The following is an 18,892-nucleotide window of genomic DNA, read 5'->3' as shown; positions in this document are numbered from 1 at the left end:
GAACGCTCAGGCCTGGTGGCCAAAGGCAGCTCTCCAGGCCCCCCATCCCTCCCTGCTTCTCTCTGGCGTAGCTGAAAGGCTGGGGAGTACTGGAAGAGTGAAGTCTTCCTGCGGAGGGTGCAGGGCCAGGCGAGGGAGCCGGCTGGCCTTTGCCGCCACAAACAGAGATGGGAGGAAAGCAGCAAAGGAGCTTATGGGAAGCCCAGAGCTTGGAGAGCCAAGTTCCCAGTTCCAGCCTCAACTAGCTAATCTGGAGAAAGCAATAGTGCCAAGGTGACCTCTCCTCTTGAGGTTCGAGAGAGGGAAGTGGGAGGAAGCTGTAGAACAGGATGCAACCTAGGAAGTAGCCTGGACAGCAGGGAGCTCGGCTCGAGGTGAAAAGCACAGGGGCAGCCTGGGGAGCTGGATCTCCCTCTTTCCTGTGCAAACTTTCTTTTGCAAGCTGAGTTGCACCCAAACGTCCAACGTAAAGCCTGGGGAGGGGGGGGTGTCCCTGGTTTTTGCATGATTTGTCACTTCTCTTGTCCTGCCCACACTTGTGTGGCTCCCCCCCCCCTCCCCAGCTCAATGCAATCCAGTTCCTGCTGCAGCCAGGCAGGCGCCCACAGGGGTGGTGTCTCTGAGCTGGAGGTCCTGACCTGGCCCCTGGCCCCCTGTCTGCCACCTGGGAGACTTGTCCTGTGGGGGGGAACACAAGGACCTGCCCCGCCTGACACATGCGTGGAGCAGCTCCCTTTGAGCAAAAAGCTAGAGTGCTCTTTTGAGTTCAATTTTTTAAAAAAGACTAGTAAAGGGACTTGAAAGAGGTGTCTAAAATTATGCATGGTGTGGAGAAAGTGGATAGAAAGAGCATGCACCCCCCCCATGAGACTAGACCATAAGAAGCACCCAGCCCAGCATCCTGGTCTCACAGCCAACGGGATGTTCTCTTGGGAAGCCAGCGACCAGCACCTCCTGCTCCTGGAGCCGTTTCTGGGAGTCAGAGGGATGGTGCCTCTGACAGGAGGGAGCGCAGCATCTGCCTGTTTGGGGAGACAATGGAGGAGGGTGCCTGCTTCCAGTGGGAGCAGCTCAGCTTTCAGAGTTTAACCTTGCCCTGCTAGAAGAAAGGCCTTCTTTCCCCCATCCTGACTCTCTGCTTCCTTGGTTGCCCACAAGCTCTAGTGCTATAGGATACCATACTTCAGATCATTTATGCACAAGTTCAAAAGCGCAGGTCCCGGTCCCAATCCTTGGGGGAACTCTACTTTCCTAAACTTACTCAGGAGTATTTGGTGAGGTACTTTGTCAAAAACCGAAAGTTCAGCCAGATTTGCTGACCCTCTAAGTTCATGAGAAGCCATGCTGGCTTTGTGTCACTACAGCTTGTTCTTCTGTACATTTGCTGATTCTATCTTTAACACTACTTGGCCACCACTTTTCTGGGGACAGGTATAGCTGGACTGTAATTTCCAGAATCCCCCCTGGATCCCTTTTTAAAAATGGATGTTGCATTGGCTGCTTTCCAGTTCTCCAAGGGACAGGGTACATTTTTAAAATAAGAAGATTGACAGTTTCACATTTGAATTCTTGGAGAATCCTTGGGTGGGTTGGTTTCTATTTTGTCTGTGGGCCTATAACTCACCTCTCATCACTGCTTCCTGCCTCAGTTCCTTAGACCTCCTTCCTGCAAATGTTAGTCCAGGCACTGGGATCTGCCCTGTATCTTATGTTGCAGCTTCTCTGCAATCTCCCTTCTCCTCCTTTGGCACACCTTGGACTCCTTGGTCATCCCAGGGTCCAACTGCCACCACAGCCAGTCTCCTGCTACTAAGACATTGAAAGAACTTCTGTTTCAGTGTATCTGAAGAAGTGTGCATGCACACGAAAGCTCATACCAATGACAGACTTAGTTGGTCTCTAAGGTTGCTGGAAGAAATGTTTTATTTTGTTTCGACTACGTCAGACCAACACGGCTACCTACCTGTAATTTAAAGAAATTCTTGTTGGTCTTAATGTTTTCAGCAACATGCTCCTCGGTTTCAGTTTTAGAAGTCCTTTCTGTCTGCTTGCACCTGTTGGTTTTTTTGCTAGTTTGTGTTCCTTTTTCTCCATTTCCCAAGGAAAGCCTTCCTGCCTCCAATAGCTTATTTGACTCTGCTCATTAATCATGCTGGCATCTATTGGCGTCTTTCCTGATCTGCAGTATACACCAGCTGAGCTCCTAGTGGGTCTTGCAAACACTGACTGGGCCTTCCATGAATGCAGGACAAAGTCCTTCGCGCAGCACAGATAAGCTATGGAACTCCCTCCCACAGGAGGCAGGGGTGATCACCAGCTTGGATTGCTCTAAAAGAGGATGGGGCAAATTCATGCATGCAACAACAGGATGTCATAAAAAGAGGAATCCTGCTCCCTGCAATCTCTGAGATCAGCGAGAGCCTCACCACAAAATGCCCGAGGTTCCTTCACAAATTGGCAGCCAGCCCCCTCCTTCCTGTGGACTCCCTCACCTATTGCAGGCCCAAAAAGAGGGGGGCGGGGGGAAAGGAACACTTGTGGGGCTCGGCCAGGAGGCCAGGAGAGGACTCACAAGTGGTGCTAGAAGCAGGAGCCCCACGGCCTCCCCCCAAAGGCCTTGGTTGGTGGGGGCGCTACAGGGAGAGCTGGAGCTTCGCTCCAAGAAACAGCAACCCCCCCCATCTTGGTTCCTTGGAAAGGAGCGGCTGGGAGCACGTCGAGACATGCCGAAGGAAGCAGAGCCTAGCCCCCGCCCCGTCCAGCAGACCGCTGCCCAAGCAATGGCATGCGGAAGTCGGGCTAAAGGACTTCTGCAAGCCCCAGGAGTCCGGCCGCTCCCTCTTTTGCAGCCCCCACCGTCCCGCCTCCCGCCTCCCTCTCAAGTTTACAGCCGTGGTGACACCTGGAAAAAATTGCTGGAGGGCGGGGAGCACAGAAGGGATGGAGTCTATTTTTCGGCCGGGATGTGGCGCACACCTTAGTATCTCTGAAAGAAAACCAACAGCACCTGTTGTGACGGGGTTGGGGACCTCCCGCGCCCCCCCCCAATTGCTTGACTCCCGTCACAACAGGTCAAGTGCTGTTGGTTGGGGACCAGCTGAGATGCTCCGCCGGTGCCCTTCTTTGGGCGTCTTCAGCCACCAGCTGAAAAATAACGGCTTAGGGAGCTGAGATGGAGAAGAAGGAAGAGCTGTTTGCCCCGTCGCAGCTCGGCAGCGCGGCCCCCGGGATGGACGCAGAGGCAGCCGCCAGTTGCCGCGGGACAGGGGCGAACGAGTCTTCCTGGACCTCTCCAGCCTTTCTTTGTGTAGGCAAGTCCGTCTGGGCCTCGGACTGTCCCCGCCGGTGGGGAGCGGGAGGGGCGGCGTCGGTGGCGGCCCTCTCCCGTCGGGGCTTCTTTGAAGCCTCCGTGAGCTGCGGGGCAGAGGCCTGCCCTGAGCAGCAACAAGGCGGCGGCGGGGAAGGGAAGGGAAGGGAGAAGGAGGCGTCTGGGCGCCTTCCTCCCCTGACTTTCTCGGTCTTATCCCTCCGCGCGCTAGCTCTGGGATTCCTCGGGAAGAGACCGATGCTCCCGCCCCGTCTCTTGGCGCTCAAGGCCTCAGGTGATACGTCTAAAGCCGGGCTGGGTGGGGCACGTCCGAGGCCGCCCCCTTCCGATGACTCCCTGACGCCGTGGGCTGGGAGCGGACATCCCCGACGGCTCTCGAAGCGTCGGCGCGCCTGTACTCTCTTCTTTTCCTACCGACGACGATGGTGACCGTCCGGAGCTCTCCCGCCTCGCCCACAGACTGGACGGGCCCCGCGGCGCCCCCCGACGCCGACGCTTTCTCCCTCTCGACGGCTTCTCTGCCCCCAGACCCCGCGGCTTCCTCGCCGCCGCCGCCGCCTCCGCCTCCGCCGCCCGTTGTCTTGAGTCCGGGAGCGCCACGGGCCTGGCCGGGCGTGGAGGGTTGTTCGGGGCGGCGGCCGGCGCGGCTGCGCAACTTCAACTGGGAAGCCATCCCGGCAGAGCGCATCCGGGGGCGCCACAACCTCTGGACGGCGCCCGGGCGGCGTCGGGGCGACGGCTTCCCGCTGGACCTCGCCCTCCTGGAGGAGCTTTTCGGGCAGCGCCCGGAGCCGCCCGGGGGGAGCCTGCGGGGACAGCCGCCGGTGGAGCAGGTGAGCCGGACGGGGCGGCCGGCGACGCAGCGGGATTCGCGCGCCCAGAAGGGGGCCCCGGGAGCCGCGTGTGTGGCCGGCCGCCTGTCTGGGGAAGTGGGGGGCGGGAAGAGATCCGCTGGGGTGCCAGACGCTGCCTTGAGAAAGGCGAGGAGAGGGTTGTGCGGTGGCGGCTCTCTTGCGCCCTGGAAAGGGCTGCCTTTGGCCGGGAAGCCCCATTCCGCCCAGCGTCCGCCCCATCTCCTGAGGCTCAGAGTGTGAGCAGAGTGAAGGAAGAAAGGTGTGGGGCTGGCCTGCTCTCTCCCACAGGATGAGGGGACCTGGCTTGGGGGAGGGGGAGTCGTCACCCAGGTCAGCGGAAGCAGAGGGGAGCGTCTGATCTCTCTCCTCCTGGCCAGGGCAGAGGAAGCACCCTGAGAGCCCGTGGTCCCAGTCCCCTGGTTTTGCCCAAGCTAGCTGCCTTTCTTGGGACCACCTGCCCCTTTATGTGAAATGCAACTGTTGGCACCTGGGGGTGAAGAGGTCCAGCCGCCTGGGCGTCTTGAGCCTTGGAGTTGGTCTGGGGGGCTCAGCGCCATTTGGGTTGCATCTTTCAAGAGTGACACCTGCCCTTGTTGGATGAGAGAGCAGGGGAAGCAGCAGGAATGGGAGATCTTGTTTGTAAGAAAGCCTCTTCCCAGAAGGCAGCTGCCGGAGTGAAGTAGGACTGGACTCTGGGCTTATAGGAAGGTGCTGGGACAGGATCAGGGGGGACTCATGGTGCAGAGGGGTTTGTGTGCAACATGTGGTGGCCGGGAGAGGCTGCACTTTCTTGTTCAAGTCCTTCACTGCTTCTCCTCCCTCCCTCCCTCCCTCCCTCCCTCCCTCCCTCCCTCCCTCCCTCCCTCCCTCCCTCCCTCTCTCTAGGTCTCCCTTCTGGACTCTAAGAAGATTCTGAACCTGGGCATCTTCCTCAAGCAGTTCAAGAGGTAGGTGGCAGGGCAGGCAGGAGGGCGGCTGGGCTGGACCACCAGAGGGGTGGTGAGGGGGCCTTTGGCCTGGGGGCATGGATGGGGCTGGGTGCCAGCCCAGGTAAGGGAGCTGTGGTATAGTGGTTAAGAGTGGTAGACTCGTAATCTGGTGAACCGGGTTTGTGTCTCCGCTCCTCCACATGCAGCTGCTGGGTGACCTTGGGCTAGTCACACTTCTCTGAAGTCTCTCAGCCCCACCCACCTCACAGAGTGTCTGTTGTGGGGGAGGAAGGGAAAGGAGATTGTTAGCCGCTTTGAGACTCCTTCGGGTAGTGATAAAGCGGGATATCAAATCCAAACTCTTCTTCTTCTTCTTCTTCTTCTTCTTCTTCTTCTTCTTCTTCTTCTTCTTCTTCTTCTTCTTCTTCTTCTTCTTCTTCTTCTTCTTCCCAGGCCGGTCCAGGAGATTGTGGCCGATATCCAGGATGGAGCAGGAGCCCTTTACGGGGCGGAGAAGCTGCTGGAGCTGACAAAGATGCTGCCTGATGCAGAGGAGGTGACTGCTGGGAAATGGGGGGGCAGGGAGGCTTGCCCCGCTCCCCAACTCCCAAGTGACACCTCCCCTTTTCTCTTTGGGAAGGCCAAGAAGCTGGCTGCGTTCCGAGGCTGCCAGAGCCGCCTCTCTGAGGCCGAGGTCTTTGCCCTGCTCCTCGTCCAGGTGCCCAGGTGAGGGGGTTGGTGTGGGTCCATGGGGGTAGCAGAGGCTTCAGCCGGCCTTCTTCTCCTGCTGGGCTGCCCCAGAAGAGAGGGACAGGATGCCCTCCTAAAGGACCGGGAAACCAAGCCTGATGAGGAACAGTTGAGGGCGCTGGGGATGTTTAGCCCAGAGAAGAGAAGGCTGAGAGCTCCAATATCTGGAGCGCCAATAAATGAAGAAATAATTACAGGTGGAAGATGGAGCTGTTTTCTGCTTCTCTGGTGGGCATAGCTGCCAAGTTTTCCCTTTTCTCACGAGGAAGCCTATTCAGCATAAGGGAATTTCCCTTAAAAAAAGGGATAACTTGGCAGCTATGCTGGAGGGCATGAAACAAGGGATTCAACTGTCAAGAAATGAGATACCAACTAAACATGAGGAAGGACTTTCTGATACGTTTGATTCCCTCAGAGGTTTTTGAGCAGAGGTCGTGTGGCCACCAGCCATGGATTCTTGAGCTGCCATTCCTGCGCTGCAGCGGCTGGACTAAAGGATGTGGGAATGTTCACGGATGCAGGAGAGGATATATTGTTTGATTATAGTCTTTCCAACCTGTTAACAAGTTCCACAATTGAGCGGAGTAACATTCCCCTTTTTAAACTTACACCAGATGCATTTGCTCAGGCTCGCTAAAGCCTCTATAATAACTGCCCTGGTATTTTCCCCTTATTCCCTCATAAAAGATAAGACACGGCACAGTCGTCTATAAAAAGTGTAAAAAGAGTTGTGTTCACAACTGGATCCCAGAAGGCAGACTTGGCTTAGAAAAGTAACATACACCTGGAAACTATCCCATATAGAGACAGTCCCTTTGTCCTCTCTTGGCTGGAAGCCAGGAGGGTATCTTAGGCTAAGCAAAATAAAAAAATTCATTCAGTAGCACCTTAAAGACCAACTAAGTTTTTATTTAGGTATGAGCTTTCGTGTGCATGCACACTTCTTCAGATACACTTGAAACAGAAGTCAGACCCTTATGTATATACAGAGGGTGGGGGTGGGAGGGTGGGAATGGGTGATGGGCTGATGGGAGTGGTAAACTTGTAGATGGCTGTTAACGACTGCTGATGACTGCAATTGGTCCTGCGGGGGGAAAGCAAGGACAATGTCTTTGTTCATCCCAGGTGGCTCCATGGTTTTAAGCTTGGTAATGAGTTCCAATTCAGCAACTTCTCTTTCCAGTCTGTTCCTGAAATTTTTCTGTAATAAAACAGCTGCTTTGAGATCTTGTATAGAATGTCCTGGGAGACAAACAGGCCAAACCCTAAGGATAAATGGACATAAATCTGACATCAGGAACCACAAGACAGAGAAACCAGTAGGAGAACACTTCAATCTCCCAGCCACCTGGGATGAACAAAGACATTGGATTCTAATCTCATTATGCATGATCAAGCTTTCTTTAGCGCCTCAGCCCTTGCTTTTCCCCCCGCAGGTTAGCAGTTCTGTGATTCTCTCCTTCTCTTTGTCCCTGCCAGCTACGTCCACCGCCTGAAGCTCCTGGTCTTGCAGGAGGAGTTCTTCCCCCAGCTCAACTCGCTGCAGTCGGCCATCCAGATTCTGACAGAGGCAGCCCTAGGTACCCATGGGGAGGTGGGGCACATCAGCGGCAAGGGCAGGGCTGCTGCATCTGGGGGAGTGGGGAGGGAGGGCACCTGAGTCCTGAGCATGCGGCTTGACTCTTCCTCCTCAGGGTGGGCTGGGAGGAGAAGGAGCATTGCCTGGAGGCTGCAGAATGGCTATCAGTTTATCCTGGTGGCAGTGCAAAATTCAGAAGTGGGGAGCTGTCGGCCATTCTGTTGACAGGGCTGGTGTCCCAGAGGCAATGCAGGGTCACTTGAGTCACCTGGCAGGGGTGCCATCCCCCCCACCCCTTCACCAGTATGGACTGGATTGATCTCTGCCCCCCCACATCCCGATCTCATTCCCCCCTCCCCTCCCCTCCCCCAGAGTTGTTGGAGTGTGAGGAGCTGCACGAACTCCTCCAGCTGGTGCTGAAGGCAGGAAACTACATGAATGAGGTGAGGGGGCTTGACTTGCGGGGGGTGGGGGTGGGAGGGAGAGGGCTGCCTCTGGTCTGGCAGGGAGGAAATGCCACCCTCTTGGGTCAGCCTCCAGGCCCCATGGTGGGTTGGGAGGTCCAGGGGGTTGAGGTGTCCCCACTTGTAGGGGGGATGCTCCACCCCGGTATGCGTTACCTGAGCAGGATCTGGCACCCACGTTCTCTGCCTCTCAGCCATCCAGCTGGCAACAGGAGGACCTCCTTGTAACAGAGGGTGGTCAGCAGGTGGCCAACGGGCCACAACCTGGCCACTGAGTCTCTGCTCTGAGCACTGTGGGCAGTTGGCACCTGGCCAGCCAGGGCTTCTTTGGGTATTGGGCTGGTGAGAAGAGTTGTAATAAAATGTGGCTTCAGGGAGGGGCATTGGAAGCAGCAGGGCAGGGCAGGGCAGGGCATGAGCTGTGGCAAAACAGGCTGGCAGGTGGGCTGGGATGCTCTGGCCTGTGACTTCCACCTGAAGACAGCCCTGTTTCTGGAAGGTTTTAATGTTGGGTGATGATGTTTATCTGTTACAAAATAAAAATAAAAATCCTTCCAGTAGCACCTTAGAGACCAACTAAGTTTGTCAGTGGTATGAGCTTTCGTGTGCATGCACACTTCTTCAGATACACATGCACACGAAAGCTCATACCAATGACAAATTTAGTTGGTCTCTAAGGTGCTACTGGAAGGAATTTCTTTATTTTGTTTCGACTATGGCAGACCAACACAGCTACCTACCTGTAACTAGATGTTTATCTGTGTTTTTGTTGGAAACTGCCCACAGTGGCTGAGGCAACCCAGTCAGATGAGTGGGGTATAATAATAATAATAATAATAATAATAATAATAATAATAATAATCTGGTGTCCCCTCTCCCTGCAGGGAGGCTACGCTGGTTCTGCGCTGGGCTTCCGCATGTCCTCACTGCTGAGGCTCACGGACACCAAGGCCAACCGGCCAGGAATGGACCTCCTGCACTTTGTTGCCCTGGTGAGCTCTGCCAGCCCATGAGGGGGCACAGCGGGTAGGAAGGGGGCCGGTGCGGTGGGGTGTGCCCCATGTGGGTGGTGCCCTCAGCAAAGGCTGGCAGAAGGAGGACCAGAAAAATGACTCCTTTCCTCACGATCGATCCCTGGCATGGAATTTACCCTTTTCATGGCCGCCGTCTCCAATGACCCATCCACTATGACCCCAACATCTTGTTCCTGGTGTGTATATGCAGTATGGGAAATTAAGATTGTTGTGCTCCAGCTTGGACTCTTTACACCTGTTCACATTGAATTGCATTTGTCATTGGGCCACCCATTTCCTCTGTTTAAGAAGAGCTCCAAAAGGACCTCTCCAATCTGGGGTTTTTTTTTACCATCCTGAACAATTTAGCATCATTAACATGATATGGTGCCTCGCTGCTCCCCTCCTGCTCCAGTTTAAAAACAGATCCTGGTCCTTTCGGCTGCAGGAGGAACTCCGCTTCCTGCTTCCCTCCGTCTGCAGAAGGGTCCGTTCGTTCCTCCTCTCCATTTCCTGTTCTGGAAGAGGACCGGGCCCACCTTGGCTCTTGCTTTCTCCCCACGGGGCGGAAGGGGTTGTGCTCTTCCCGTGGACTCTAATCAGCTTCCTGGCTGAGCAGGGATTGAGCCAGATTCCCCCTTCTGCTCTTTCTCCCCTTTCCCTGGCCTGACCCTGCAGCTGTCTTCCTGGAAGGACAGGGCAAGGTCTCCAGGGCTAACTCACCCCCTCCTTCTTCATGCAGGAGGCAGAGAAGAAGGATCCGAGTCTCCTGCAGTTCCCTAGCAAGCTGCAGCATGTGGGACCTGCTTCGCGGTGAGGAAGGGGGGAGAATGGGAAGGAAGTAGTTGGGGTGCATTCCTTCCAGTTCCTGCCCTTGCTCCAGATCCTCATTTGCTCTCTTGTCTTTCCTGCTGGGCTTGCAGCTGTGGGGGGGGGGGGTTTGTCTGGCAGTCTTGGGGGGGGCATGAAGCAAGCGCAGCTCCGCAACACCTTGTGTGCCCCCTTCACAGGATCATTGACCAGGAGGTGATGGTGGAGCTGGAGAGCCTGGGGCAGCGCCTTCTGGGCGCCCAAGGGGAGCTGGAGGGCCTGGGTCTGGGGGCCCAGGTGGGGCCCTTTGTGCAGGTGGCTGCGGTGGAGCTGCAGGCCGTGACGGCCTCCCAGGAGGGCCTGAGCCAGACCACGGCCACCCTGTGTGACTTCCTCTGCGAGGACCCCGAGACCTTCAACTTGACGGAGTGCTGCCGCATCTTCCAGTCCTTCGGGGAGCGGTTCCTGGCTGCTGTGCAGGTAAAATGGGCTGGTGGTGCGGTGGCCTGAAGGGGCAGTCTAGGGGCCTCTGGAGGGACATAGGAAGGCGCCTTATAGCTGTGGGAATGTTCAGGGATGCAGGAGAAGATATATTGTTTTATTATATCCTATTCCAATATTGTTTTATTATATCCTATTCCAACTTGTGTTAACAAGTTCCACAATTTAGCAGAGCAACATTCCCATTCAAAAGTCACACAGCATATGCGTTGCTCAGGTTCGCTAAAACCTCTATAATAATATTGTCCTGGTATTTTCCCCTATATTCCCTCTTAGAAGATAAGACACAACACAGCCTTCTATAAAAGTATAAAAAGAGTTTACTTACATTGCACATCTGTTCACAATAGGATCCCAGAAGGCAGACTTAGCTTAGAAAAAGTTACATACATCTGGAAACTATCCTATAAGGAGACAGCTCCTTTGTCCTCTCTTGGCTAACCAGATGTTGCTTGCTTGAAGAAGTCAAAAAGAGAGAGAGATGGCAGCTAGTCCTGTGCCTTTTGTTACCTGCACAGGTGAGGCCACGCCCACCTCTAGTCACATGCAGAGGAAGTCTGCCCAGCTTAGGAGAAACAGGAAGTTCTGACTGGCTGGTCCAGACATCTCTTTCTATGTCCACTCGTGGGATGTTGTACTTGACTGCTCTTGTGTTTCACATCCCACATAATTGAACCCAGAGCCTTCTGCAGGCCACTGGGTTAAGGGCCCTCCCCCAGTCCTGATCACACATGAACCTTCCCCCCATCTGGAGGGCAGTGGTGGGATATTACCTTGGGGAGCAAGGGGACTCATCTGAGGTGGGGAGGCAGGTCCAGGCTGGCTCAGAGCCCTCTCCCCAATCGGGGCAGAGACTGTGGGCTGGGTTCTTTGCTGTGGCTCCAGCACCCCGTTCTGGTGTTTCCACTGGTTGGGTGAGCATGTGCAGAGTGCAGGATCAGCTCCTGGCTCCCTCCTTCATGCAGCACATAGCGGAACTCCCTCCCCAACCTGGATGGCTTGAAAGGTAAAAGGTAACCCTGACCATTAGGTCCAGTCATGACCGACTCTGGGGTTGCGCGCTCATCTCGCATTATTGGCCGAGGGAGCCGGCGTACAGCTTCCAGGTCATGTGGCCAGCATGACAAAGCCGCTTCTGGCAAACCAGAGCAGCACATGGAAACGCCGTTTACCTTCCCGCTGTAGCGGTTCCTATTTATCTACTTGCATTTTGACGTGCTTTCGAACTGCTAGGTTGGCAGGAGCTGGGACCAAGCAACGGGAGCTCACCACGTCACAGGGATTCGAACCGCCAACCTTCTGATCAGCAAGCCCTAGGCTCAGTGGTTTAACCACAGCGCCACCTGGGTCCTGGCTTGAAAGGAGGATTAGACAAATTCCTGGAGGTGGAGAGAGGGGGCTTTGGAAGGCTGTGAGAAGGGGAAATGCTTCTGGGAAGCGCAAGAGAGGGCTCTGGTGCTCGGATGGGGCAGCTGGTTGGCCACAGTGAGAACAGGATGCTGTCCCAGATGGCTCTTCTTCTTCTCCTCATGTCCTCCTCCTCCTCCTTCCTCGCCAGGACAACCAGGCTCGGGAGGCAGCCATGTGCCGGCAGCAGCGCCAGGAGCGTGAGCGCCAGGAGAAGCGGAAGCGGCGCTCCATCGCCACCTGCTCGGCCCGCGACCCTGGCCTGCAGGATGTGGAGCTGGACCTCTTCTTCCTGCGGCCCCCTCGCTCCAGGAGGCGCAACCGTTCCCAGCAGGGTCTCCGCCTTGCCCCGGAGAGCCCCCAGAGCACCAGAGAGAGGGCCCTGACCCTTGGCTGCCGGAGACACACTTTCACCACTCTGCCCCCCTGCACAGAGCCTTCCAGGCCTGTGGAGCCGGAAGCTGCCCCGGCCACCCCCACGCTCACCACTGCCGCCACCCCCCCTGTCTGTGGCAAGAAGGCAGGGGGGCTCTTTGGGCAGGGCCTCAAGGCCTTCCTCCGGTCCCCTCCCATGGCCACGGTGGCCGCTTCCCCCCAAGGTCCTGCCTCGCCTGAAGCTCCCAGTGGCTTCCGATTTCCCACCCTTTTCCAGAAGAAGACCCCCCTGGAGGGCCCAGAGCTCCCCACATCCCCTCTGGCTTCCCCCAAGGACGTCTCTGGCCTGGTGGGCTTCTTCCGCCGCCTGAGTGTTGGGGAAAAGCCACGGCAGGGAGCCCAGGTCTGAGGGGGGGGGCTGGGAGAGTCCCAAGGTAAACCTGCTGCCAGGCAACCCCTCTCCCCAGAACACGGTGGGCCAAGGGGGGGGGGGCTAAATCAGAGCTAGTCATTGCCCACCTTCTCTCCTGCTGCCCACCTTGTGCTGCCTGTAGACACTCCACGGGGTCCTCTGGGTTCCCCCCCTCCCATCAACCTGTGGGGAATTTGATGCCCCTCCCCCCTTCAGCCTCTGTGGGGGTCGCAGAGGGGGTATTTTTGGTGACCTGGTCTGCCTCCACTCAAACTCTGCACTAGCCTAGAAGAGCTGGTGTCTGGCTGCTCCCCTTCTCGCCCTCCCCCTGGTCCTTGCAGGATCAGGCCACAGAGCCACGGGCTGCTGCTGGCAATTTTAAAGTCTTCCCCTCCCACACCAATAAAGACACTTTTATATTCTCTAATCTCCCCCTTTTAAAAACTGTTCTGTCCGTTGACTCTCAATAAACTTTTTTGGAGCTATTTCTTGCCTGAGTGTGATCTGAGCCCCAGGGACTTTGCAAGAGGCTGGGTTGTGTGTGTTTTAATAGAATCATAGAATCATAGAGTTGCCAAGCAGGAAACACCATCAAAGCATTCTTGACATATGCCTGTCAAGCCTCTGCTTAAAGACCTCCAAAGAAGGAGACTCCACCACACTCCTTGGCAACAAATTCCACTGCCTGGAAGATGAAGGGAACGCTGTGGATGTAGCCTATCTTGATTTCAGCAAGGCATTTGACAAGGTGCCCCATGATATTCTTGTAAAGAAGCTGGTAAAATGTGGGCTAGACAATGCTACCATTCAGTGGATTTGTAACTGGCTGACTGACCAAACCCAAAGGGTGCTCATCAATGGCTCCTCCTCATCCTGGAGAGTAGTGACTAGTGGGGTGCCACAGGGTTCTGTCTTGGGCCCAGTCTTATTCAACATCTTTAGGAGTATAGCATCTAGATCAAGGGAAGTAATAGTACCACTGTATTCTGCTCTGGTCAGACCTCACCTAGAGTACTGTGTCCAGTTCTGGGCACCACAGTTCAAGAAGGATACTGACAAGCTGGAATGTGTCCAGAGGAGGGCAACCAAAAGGGTCAAAGGCCTGGAAACGATGCCTTATGAGGAAAGGCTTAGGGAGCTGGGTATGTTTAGCCTGGAGAAGAGAAGGTTAAGGGGTGATATGATAGCCATGTTCAAATATATAAAAGTATGTCATATAGAGGAGGGAGAAAGGTTGTTTTCTGCTGCTCCAGAGAAGTGGACACGGAGCAATGGATTCAAACTACAAGAAAGAAGATTCCACCTCAACATTAGGAAGAATGTCCTGACAGTAAGAGACCCCTAGCCTTCCTGGAAGGATGTGGGGATGGTCTCCCTTTGGGAAGAAGGAGGTGAGAGGAAGAGGCAGCCCAGCTGCAGGCGGAACAGCAGAGAGGAGCATCACCTCTTGGGAGGGGCCAGGTGGGCCCAGGTCCAGGTGAGGGAGTTGCCACGGTGACAAGGACCCACCCTCCTTTGTGACATCTCTTGTTTCTCCTTTAAAAGCCACTGACGCAGGTGGCCATTGTGAGTTAGTAGTGAGGCGAGAGAAGGAGGAGGAGTTAGTGGCGGTTGGTGGAGATTAGGCAGAGGATTAGTGAATTGCTCTTTCTTCATTTCCTTATTTTGATTTCATTTATTACTTTAAATTTATTTTATTTTATTTTGATTTTCTTTTATTCTTTTAATTTTTTATTTTAACAGTTTTATTTTTAGTTCTTTATTTTAATATTGTTATTTTAGTTCTTTGTTTTTTATTTTACATTTTTTGGTGCACATCTGTGCATATTTTGCATATATTTTGTATATTTTTATTCTCATCCAGCTAAGGTGATTGGGGTCCTTGGGATGGACGGGGTTGTGGGGGTGGCAGAACTCCAGGGGGAGCTCCAGGTGGGGAAGAGCAGGCGGAAGAGGGCAAGGGAGAAGCAGCGTCTAACCCTTTCCCCTTCATCTCTGCAGCACCAGGAGCCCAAAGTTCAGTGGCGATGTGGTCAGTGCCATCCTTCACAGGATCCTGGAGGCTGTTCCTGCGGGCTCACAATGGGGGAATGTTCAGGGATGCAGGAAAGGATATATTATTTGATCATATCCTATTCCAACTTGTGCTAACAAGTTCCACAATTTAGCAGAGTAACATTCCCCTTTTAAACTTAACACAGCGGATGCGTTGCTCAGGCTCGCTAAAACCTCTATAATAACTGTCCTGGTATTTTCCCCTTATTGCCTCCTAAAAGATAAGACACGACACAGTCTTCTGTAATAGTAGTAGTAGTAATAATAATAATAATAATAATAATAATAATAATAATATAATAATAATATTTGTACCACGCCCATCTGGCTGAGTCTCCCCAACCACTCTGGGTGGCTCCCAATCGAGTATTAAAACAGTACAACATTAAATAAATGTTTAAGTATAAAAAGAGTTTACTCACATCATTCTGTTCACACAGGATCCCAGAAGGCAGACTTTAGCTTAGAAAAGTGATATACACGTGATATACCCCATATCAGTGATATACCCCATACCCCATAAGGGAGATAGCTCCTTTGTCCTCTCTTGGCTGGCCAAGAGAGCTTCTTTGTCTAAGCAGGTAGGAGTAAAAAAGAGAGAGCTATGGCAGCAGCCCACCCCCCTTTTGTTTACCTGCACACAGGTGAGGCCACGCCCATCTCTGGTTACATCCAGAGCAAGTCTGTCCTGTGGGATGTATTACTCATGGGCAATCAATCACAACATTCCTAGAGTGATCATACGAAGGGGATGTCTGACCAGATCAGCAGAAAGCTTCCTGCTTCTTTACCTGGGATGGACTTCCTCTGCAGGTAATGAGATGGGTGTGGCTTCACCCATGTCCAGGTAAAATGTAAGGACTGGACAGCCGCCATTTCATTCTCTTTTTCGCCACGTTCTTGAATAAGCAACATCTTAGTGAGAGATGTCCTCTCTCAGCTTCAGGCCAAGAGAGAGCAAAGAAGCTATTGCCCATATGGGATAGACTTCACATGTATATAGATTTTCTAAGCCAGCCTGCCTTCTGTGATCAGGTTGTCTGTGAGTAAACTCTTTTTATGCTTTTAACTCAAGACTGTGTCATGTGTTATCTTTTAAGCGGGACTAAGGGGAAATATCATGATTGTTGTTGTTTAGTCGTTTAGTCGTGGCCGACTCTTCATGACCCCATGGACCAGAGCCAGGCACTCTTGTCTTCCACTGCTTTCTGCAGTTTGGTCAGACTCATGTTCGTAGCTTCGAGAACACTGTCCAACCATCTCTTCTTCTGTCGTCCCCTTCTCCTAGTGCCCTCCATCTTTCCCAACATCAGGGTCTTTTCCAGGGAGTCTTCTCTTCTCATGAGGTGGACAAAGTATTGGAGCCTCAGCTTCACGATCTGTCCTTCCAGTGAGCACTCAGGGCTGATTTCCTTCAGAATGGATAGGTTTGATCTTCTTGCAGTCCATGGGACTCTCAAGAGTCTCCTCCAGCACCATAATTCAAAAGCATCAATTCTTCGGCGATCAGCCTTCTTTATGGTTCAGCTCATGATAGTTATTATTATAGAGGTTCTAGCGATCCTACGCAACCGCGTCTGCTGTGTGTGTTTTAAAAGGGGAATGTTAACGCTGCTAATTTAGGAAACTTGTTAACGCAAGTTGGAATAGGATATTATTAAACAATATATCCTCTCCTGCATCCCTGAACATTCCCACGTGTCCCAGCTCAGGAGGAACAGGAAGTTCCAACTGGCTGAGCCAGACATCCCATTCTATGTACCCTCTAGGGATGTTGTACTTGACTGCTCTTGTGTTTCACATCCCACATACAAAAGGAGGAGGACAGAGAGGTATGTCCTTTGTCTTGAATTCCCTCCACACAGCTCTTTCTTCTTCTTCTTCTTCTTCTTCTTCTTCTTCTTCTTCTTCTTCTTCTTCTTCTTCTTCTTCTTCTTCTTCTTCTTCTCCTCCTCCTCCTCCTCCTCCTCCTCCTCCTCCTCCTCCTCCTCCTCCTTCCTCTTCTTCTTCCTCTTCTTCTTCTTCACACATTCGCTTCTCTCTTTTCCCACAGGAACTGAAGCGCCACTTCCAGCTCCTAATGGGGGGTCTCCTTATGGAGAGGTGGCATCAGGAGAGGTTTGAGGGTTGCCCCCTGTTACAGAAAAAATTCCAGGTGCAAGGCTGCTCAGCCACCCAACTCATCTGGCAGAGCCTGTGGGTCCTTGCGGAACAAAGAAGGAGTCCAGCCACCAACCGGAGCAAATAGCGTAGGCCAAAGTTTATTGCGCAACAGGTTCAAAGGGGAATTGAACCCAGAGCATGGGGCGACATTGACTTTTAAAACTTCCCACCACATCCCAGGATACAGTTCGCACAGCATCATTGATACATCATCTTTACATCACTGACATGTCACCAAAGGGGAGGGGTAGACAAAGGGTTACACTTGCAAACCTAGTGTTCAAGATTAGCATAAGCAGACATGTCAGGGCCAGACCCAGGTAAAAGATTAGCATAGGCAAACACCTCTGAAGCAGGCATCCCCAAACTTGGGCCCTCCAGATGTTTTGGACTACAATTCCCATCTTCCCTGACCACTGGTCCTGTTAGCTAGGGATCATGGAAGTTGTAGGCCAAAACATATGGAGGGCCGCATTTAGGGGGCGCCTGCTCTGAAGTCTCACCCCCCCCCCAAAGTACAATATAATTTCCTTTGCATGTCTGGACCCCTTGGCAAGTCTAGTGATGGGATTAAGCTTTCCTTGGCCAACAATCAGCTCAGCAATTGGCGTTGGAATGGAGGAAACTGGCAAAGGAGTTGATTTTATATGATTTTTAAAGCTAGGTAACTTCCCTCAGCTGTCAAGTTGAAAGGATACATTTATGCATAATATTTGTAACATTTAACAAATGTAAAGATGTGTGCCCCCCCCCCCGCGGTAATTTCCGTAACAGTGTAAACACTCAATATGTTAACTGGAATGGAGGTAGTTGAGAGATGGAGAGAAGGCAAGCATTCTGAGCCCTCAGCTGGCAGTTATATCGCAGACAGAAGGGAGTCCCTCACTGCAAATCTCACGCTGTGAATGTGTGGTTCTTTGGGATGCCCTCCTGGCCGCAAAAGGTGCAGTAGTTCTTCTCTCTGAGGCTGCCATTCGAAGCACGTCTGGTCTCCCTCCTGTAGAGCAGCAATGTCAATGTTGAGTGTTTTCAGCTCATGGTCAATGATGTTCATCTTCTGTGAGTCGTTGACCTGCAGCAAGTCAGCAGACAAGCCAGAACACATGGGCCTCATGTTCCAGCTTGCGGGGTGCAAGAAGGTTTGTTCCTTTCTTTTTTGCCTGATATAGCAGTTTAGTCTGCTTGGTGAGCGAAACTGTGAGCTCCAAGCACCCACTGAGGCAGGTGGCCAGTCAGCACTTTATTATAGTAGTTGGAGACTGCCTGCTTGGCTTTACTGAGGTTGCGCACATACTATGCACAATGACAGGGTTGGTGGGAGAAGGGAAAGGAAGGGGCACAACAGGTCCCACCCTCCCCTTTCTCTCTAGCAAGAAATTTCTCATTTTTCTTTGGAAAGGTAGCCTGTCTCCTCAGTTCAGTCCAATCTGCCAGGACAAACGGAAGGGGAATACTGTCACTGTCCAACAAGCAGTGCTTTTTTTTCTGGGGGGAGGCAAATACCACTAAACATTTTGTGAATCTAAGTTTGGCTTCATTGAGGGGCAGTATTTCAATATGAGTAGGAAAATGAGAGTGTCCTAAACATTTTCTTTAGAAAAAAGCACTGCCCACAAGGATACAGAATGACCGCTGGGAGCCTTCCTTTCTGAGGGAGGCTGGTCTGCTTTGAAGCTTTTTACCCCATGGGGGGGGAGTTTCCTTCCTTTCCTGCTCCTACCTGACCAAATCTTCCCCTGATTCTTTCCCGGTCAGATTCCTGTTCCTACCCTGGAATCCAGTTTACCTACCCATCACACAGACTACAGAATGGATCTCCTTGCTTTTAATGCTCTTCTCCAGAGAGGCATTGGTGAGGCTAGATCTGGTGACAAGAAAAATAACTCAGAGAGAGATCTCGAACTCATCAGAGATGTCCGCTGCAGGATGCAGAATGGAAGGGAAACGAGCCACGTTAATAGATTGGGGGGGGGAGCTGGGAGCCCTCCAGAGAATCAGAGGGTCAGACAGAGACTCTCATCGAGGGCGGCTCCTTGAAGGAGAAAGAGCTCGGCTCCACCGGAGCCAACCAGTTGTGTTGCTGCGCCGCCCTGGCTCGCCAGAAGTGGCAGGAAATGTCCAGCCTCCACAGGTTGGAGCAAGACGGGCCGCGCCTGACGCTCACCTTTGGCCTTTACCTGCTGAGATGCTGCTCCGTTGAACAGGGGCTTCTGCAGGCGGCAGGGGGCGCCACCAGCCCTCGGTGGTTCCGC

The 18,892-nt window shown here is 53.2% G+C and overlaps 1 protein-coding gene across 1 annotated transcript; it reads left to right on the top strand.

Moving 5' to 3' along the window:
* Positions 1-3,742: 3,742 nt before the first annotated feature.
* Positions 3,743-12,899, top strand: LOC132592061 (FH2 domain-containing protein 1-like). Its single transcript, XM_060274142.1, has 10 exons — positions 3,743-4,161; positions 5,068-5,129; positions 5,565-5,667; positions 5,752-5,837; positions 7,341-7,441; positions 7,813-7,883; positions 8,789-8,896; positions 9,660-9,730; positions 9,928-10,207; positions 11,787-12,899. Exons 1-10 carry the CDS (start codon positions 3,751-3,753, stop codon positions 12,417-12,419), a joined length of 1,926 nt encoding a protein of 641 aa, XP_060130125.1. The 5' UTR covers positions 3,743-3,750; the 3' UTR covers positions 12,420-12,899.
* Positions 12,900-18,892: the final 5,993 nt, after the last annotated feature.

Source organism: Zootoca vivipara, chromosome 4 (genome assembly GCF_963506605.1).
Source record: "Zootoca vivipara chromosome 4, rZooViv1.1, whole genome shotgun sequence".
Lineage (NCBI taxonomy): Eukaryota > Metazoa > Chordata > Lepidosauria > Squamata > Lacertidae > Zootoca > Zootoca vivipara.
Note: the sequence above shows the minus strand (reverse complement) of the source record. Positions and strands in the feature narration are given on the sequence as shown.

Coding starts and splice junctions, on each gene's coding strand:
- LOC132592061 (XM_060274142.1), top strand. CDS start 3,751: ATGGTGACCGTCCGGAGCTCTCCCGCCTCGCCCACAGACTGGACGGGC. Junction 7,884..8,788: donor CAGGAAACTACATGAATGAG/GTGAGGGGGCTT, acceptor CTCTCCCTGCAG/GGAGGCTACGCTGGTTCTGC. Junction 10,208..11,786: donor GGTTCCTGGCTGCTGTGCAG/GTAAAATGGGCT, acceptor CTTCCTCGCCAG/GACAACCAGGCTCGGGAGGC.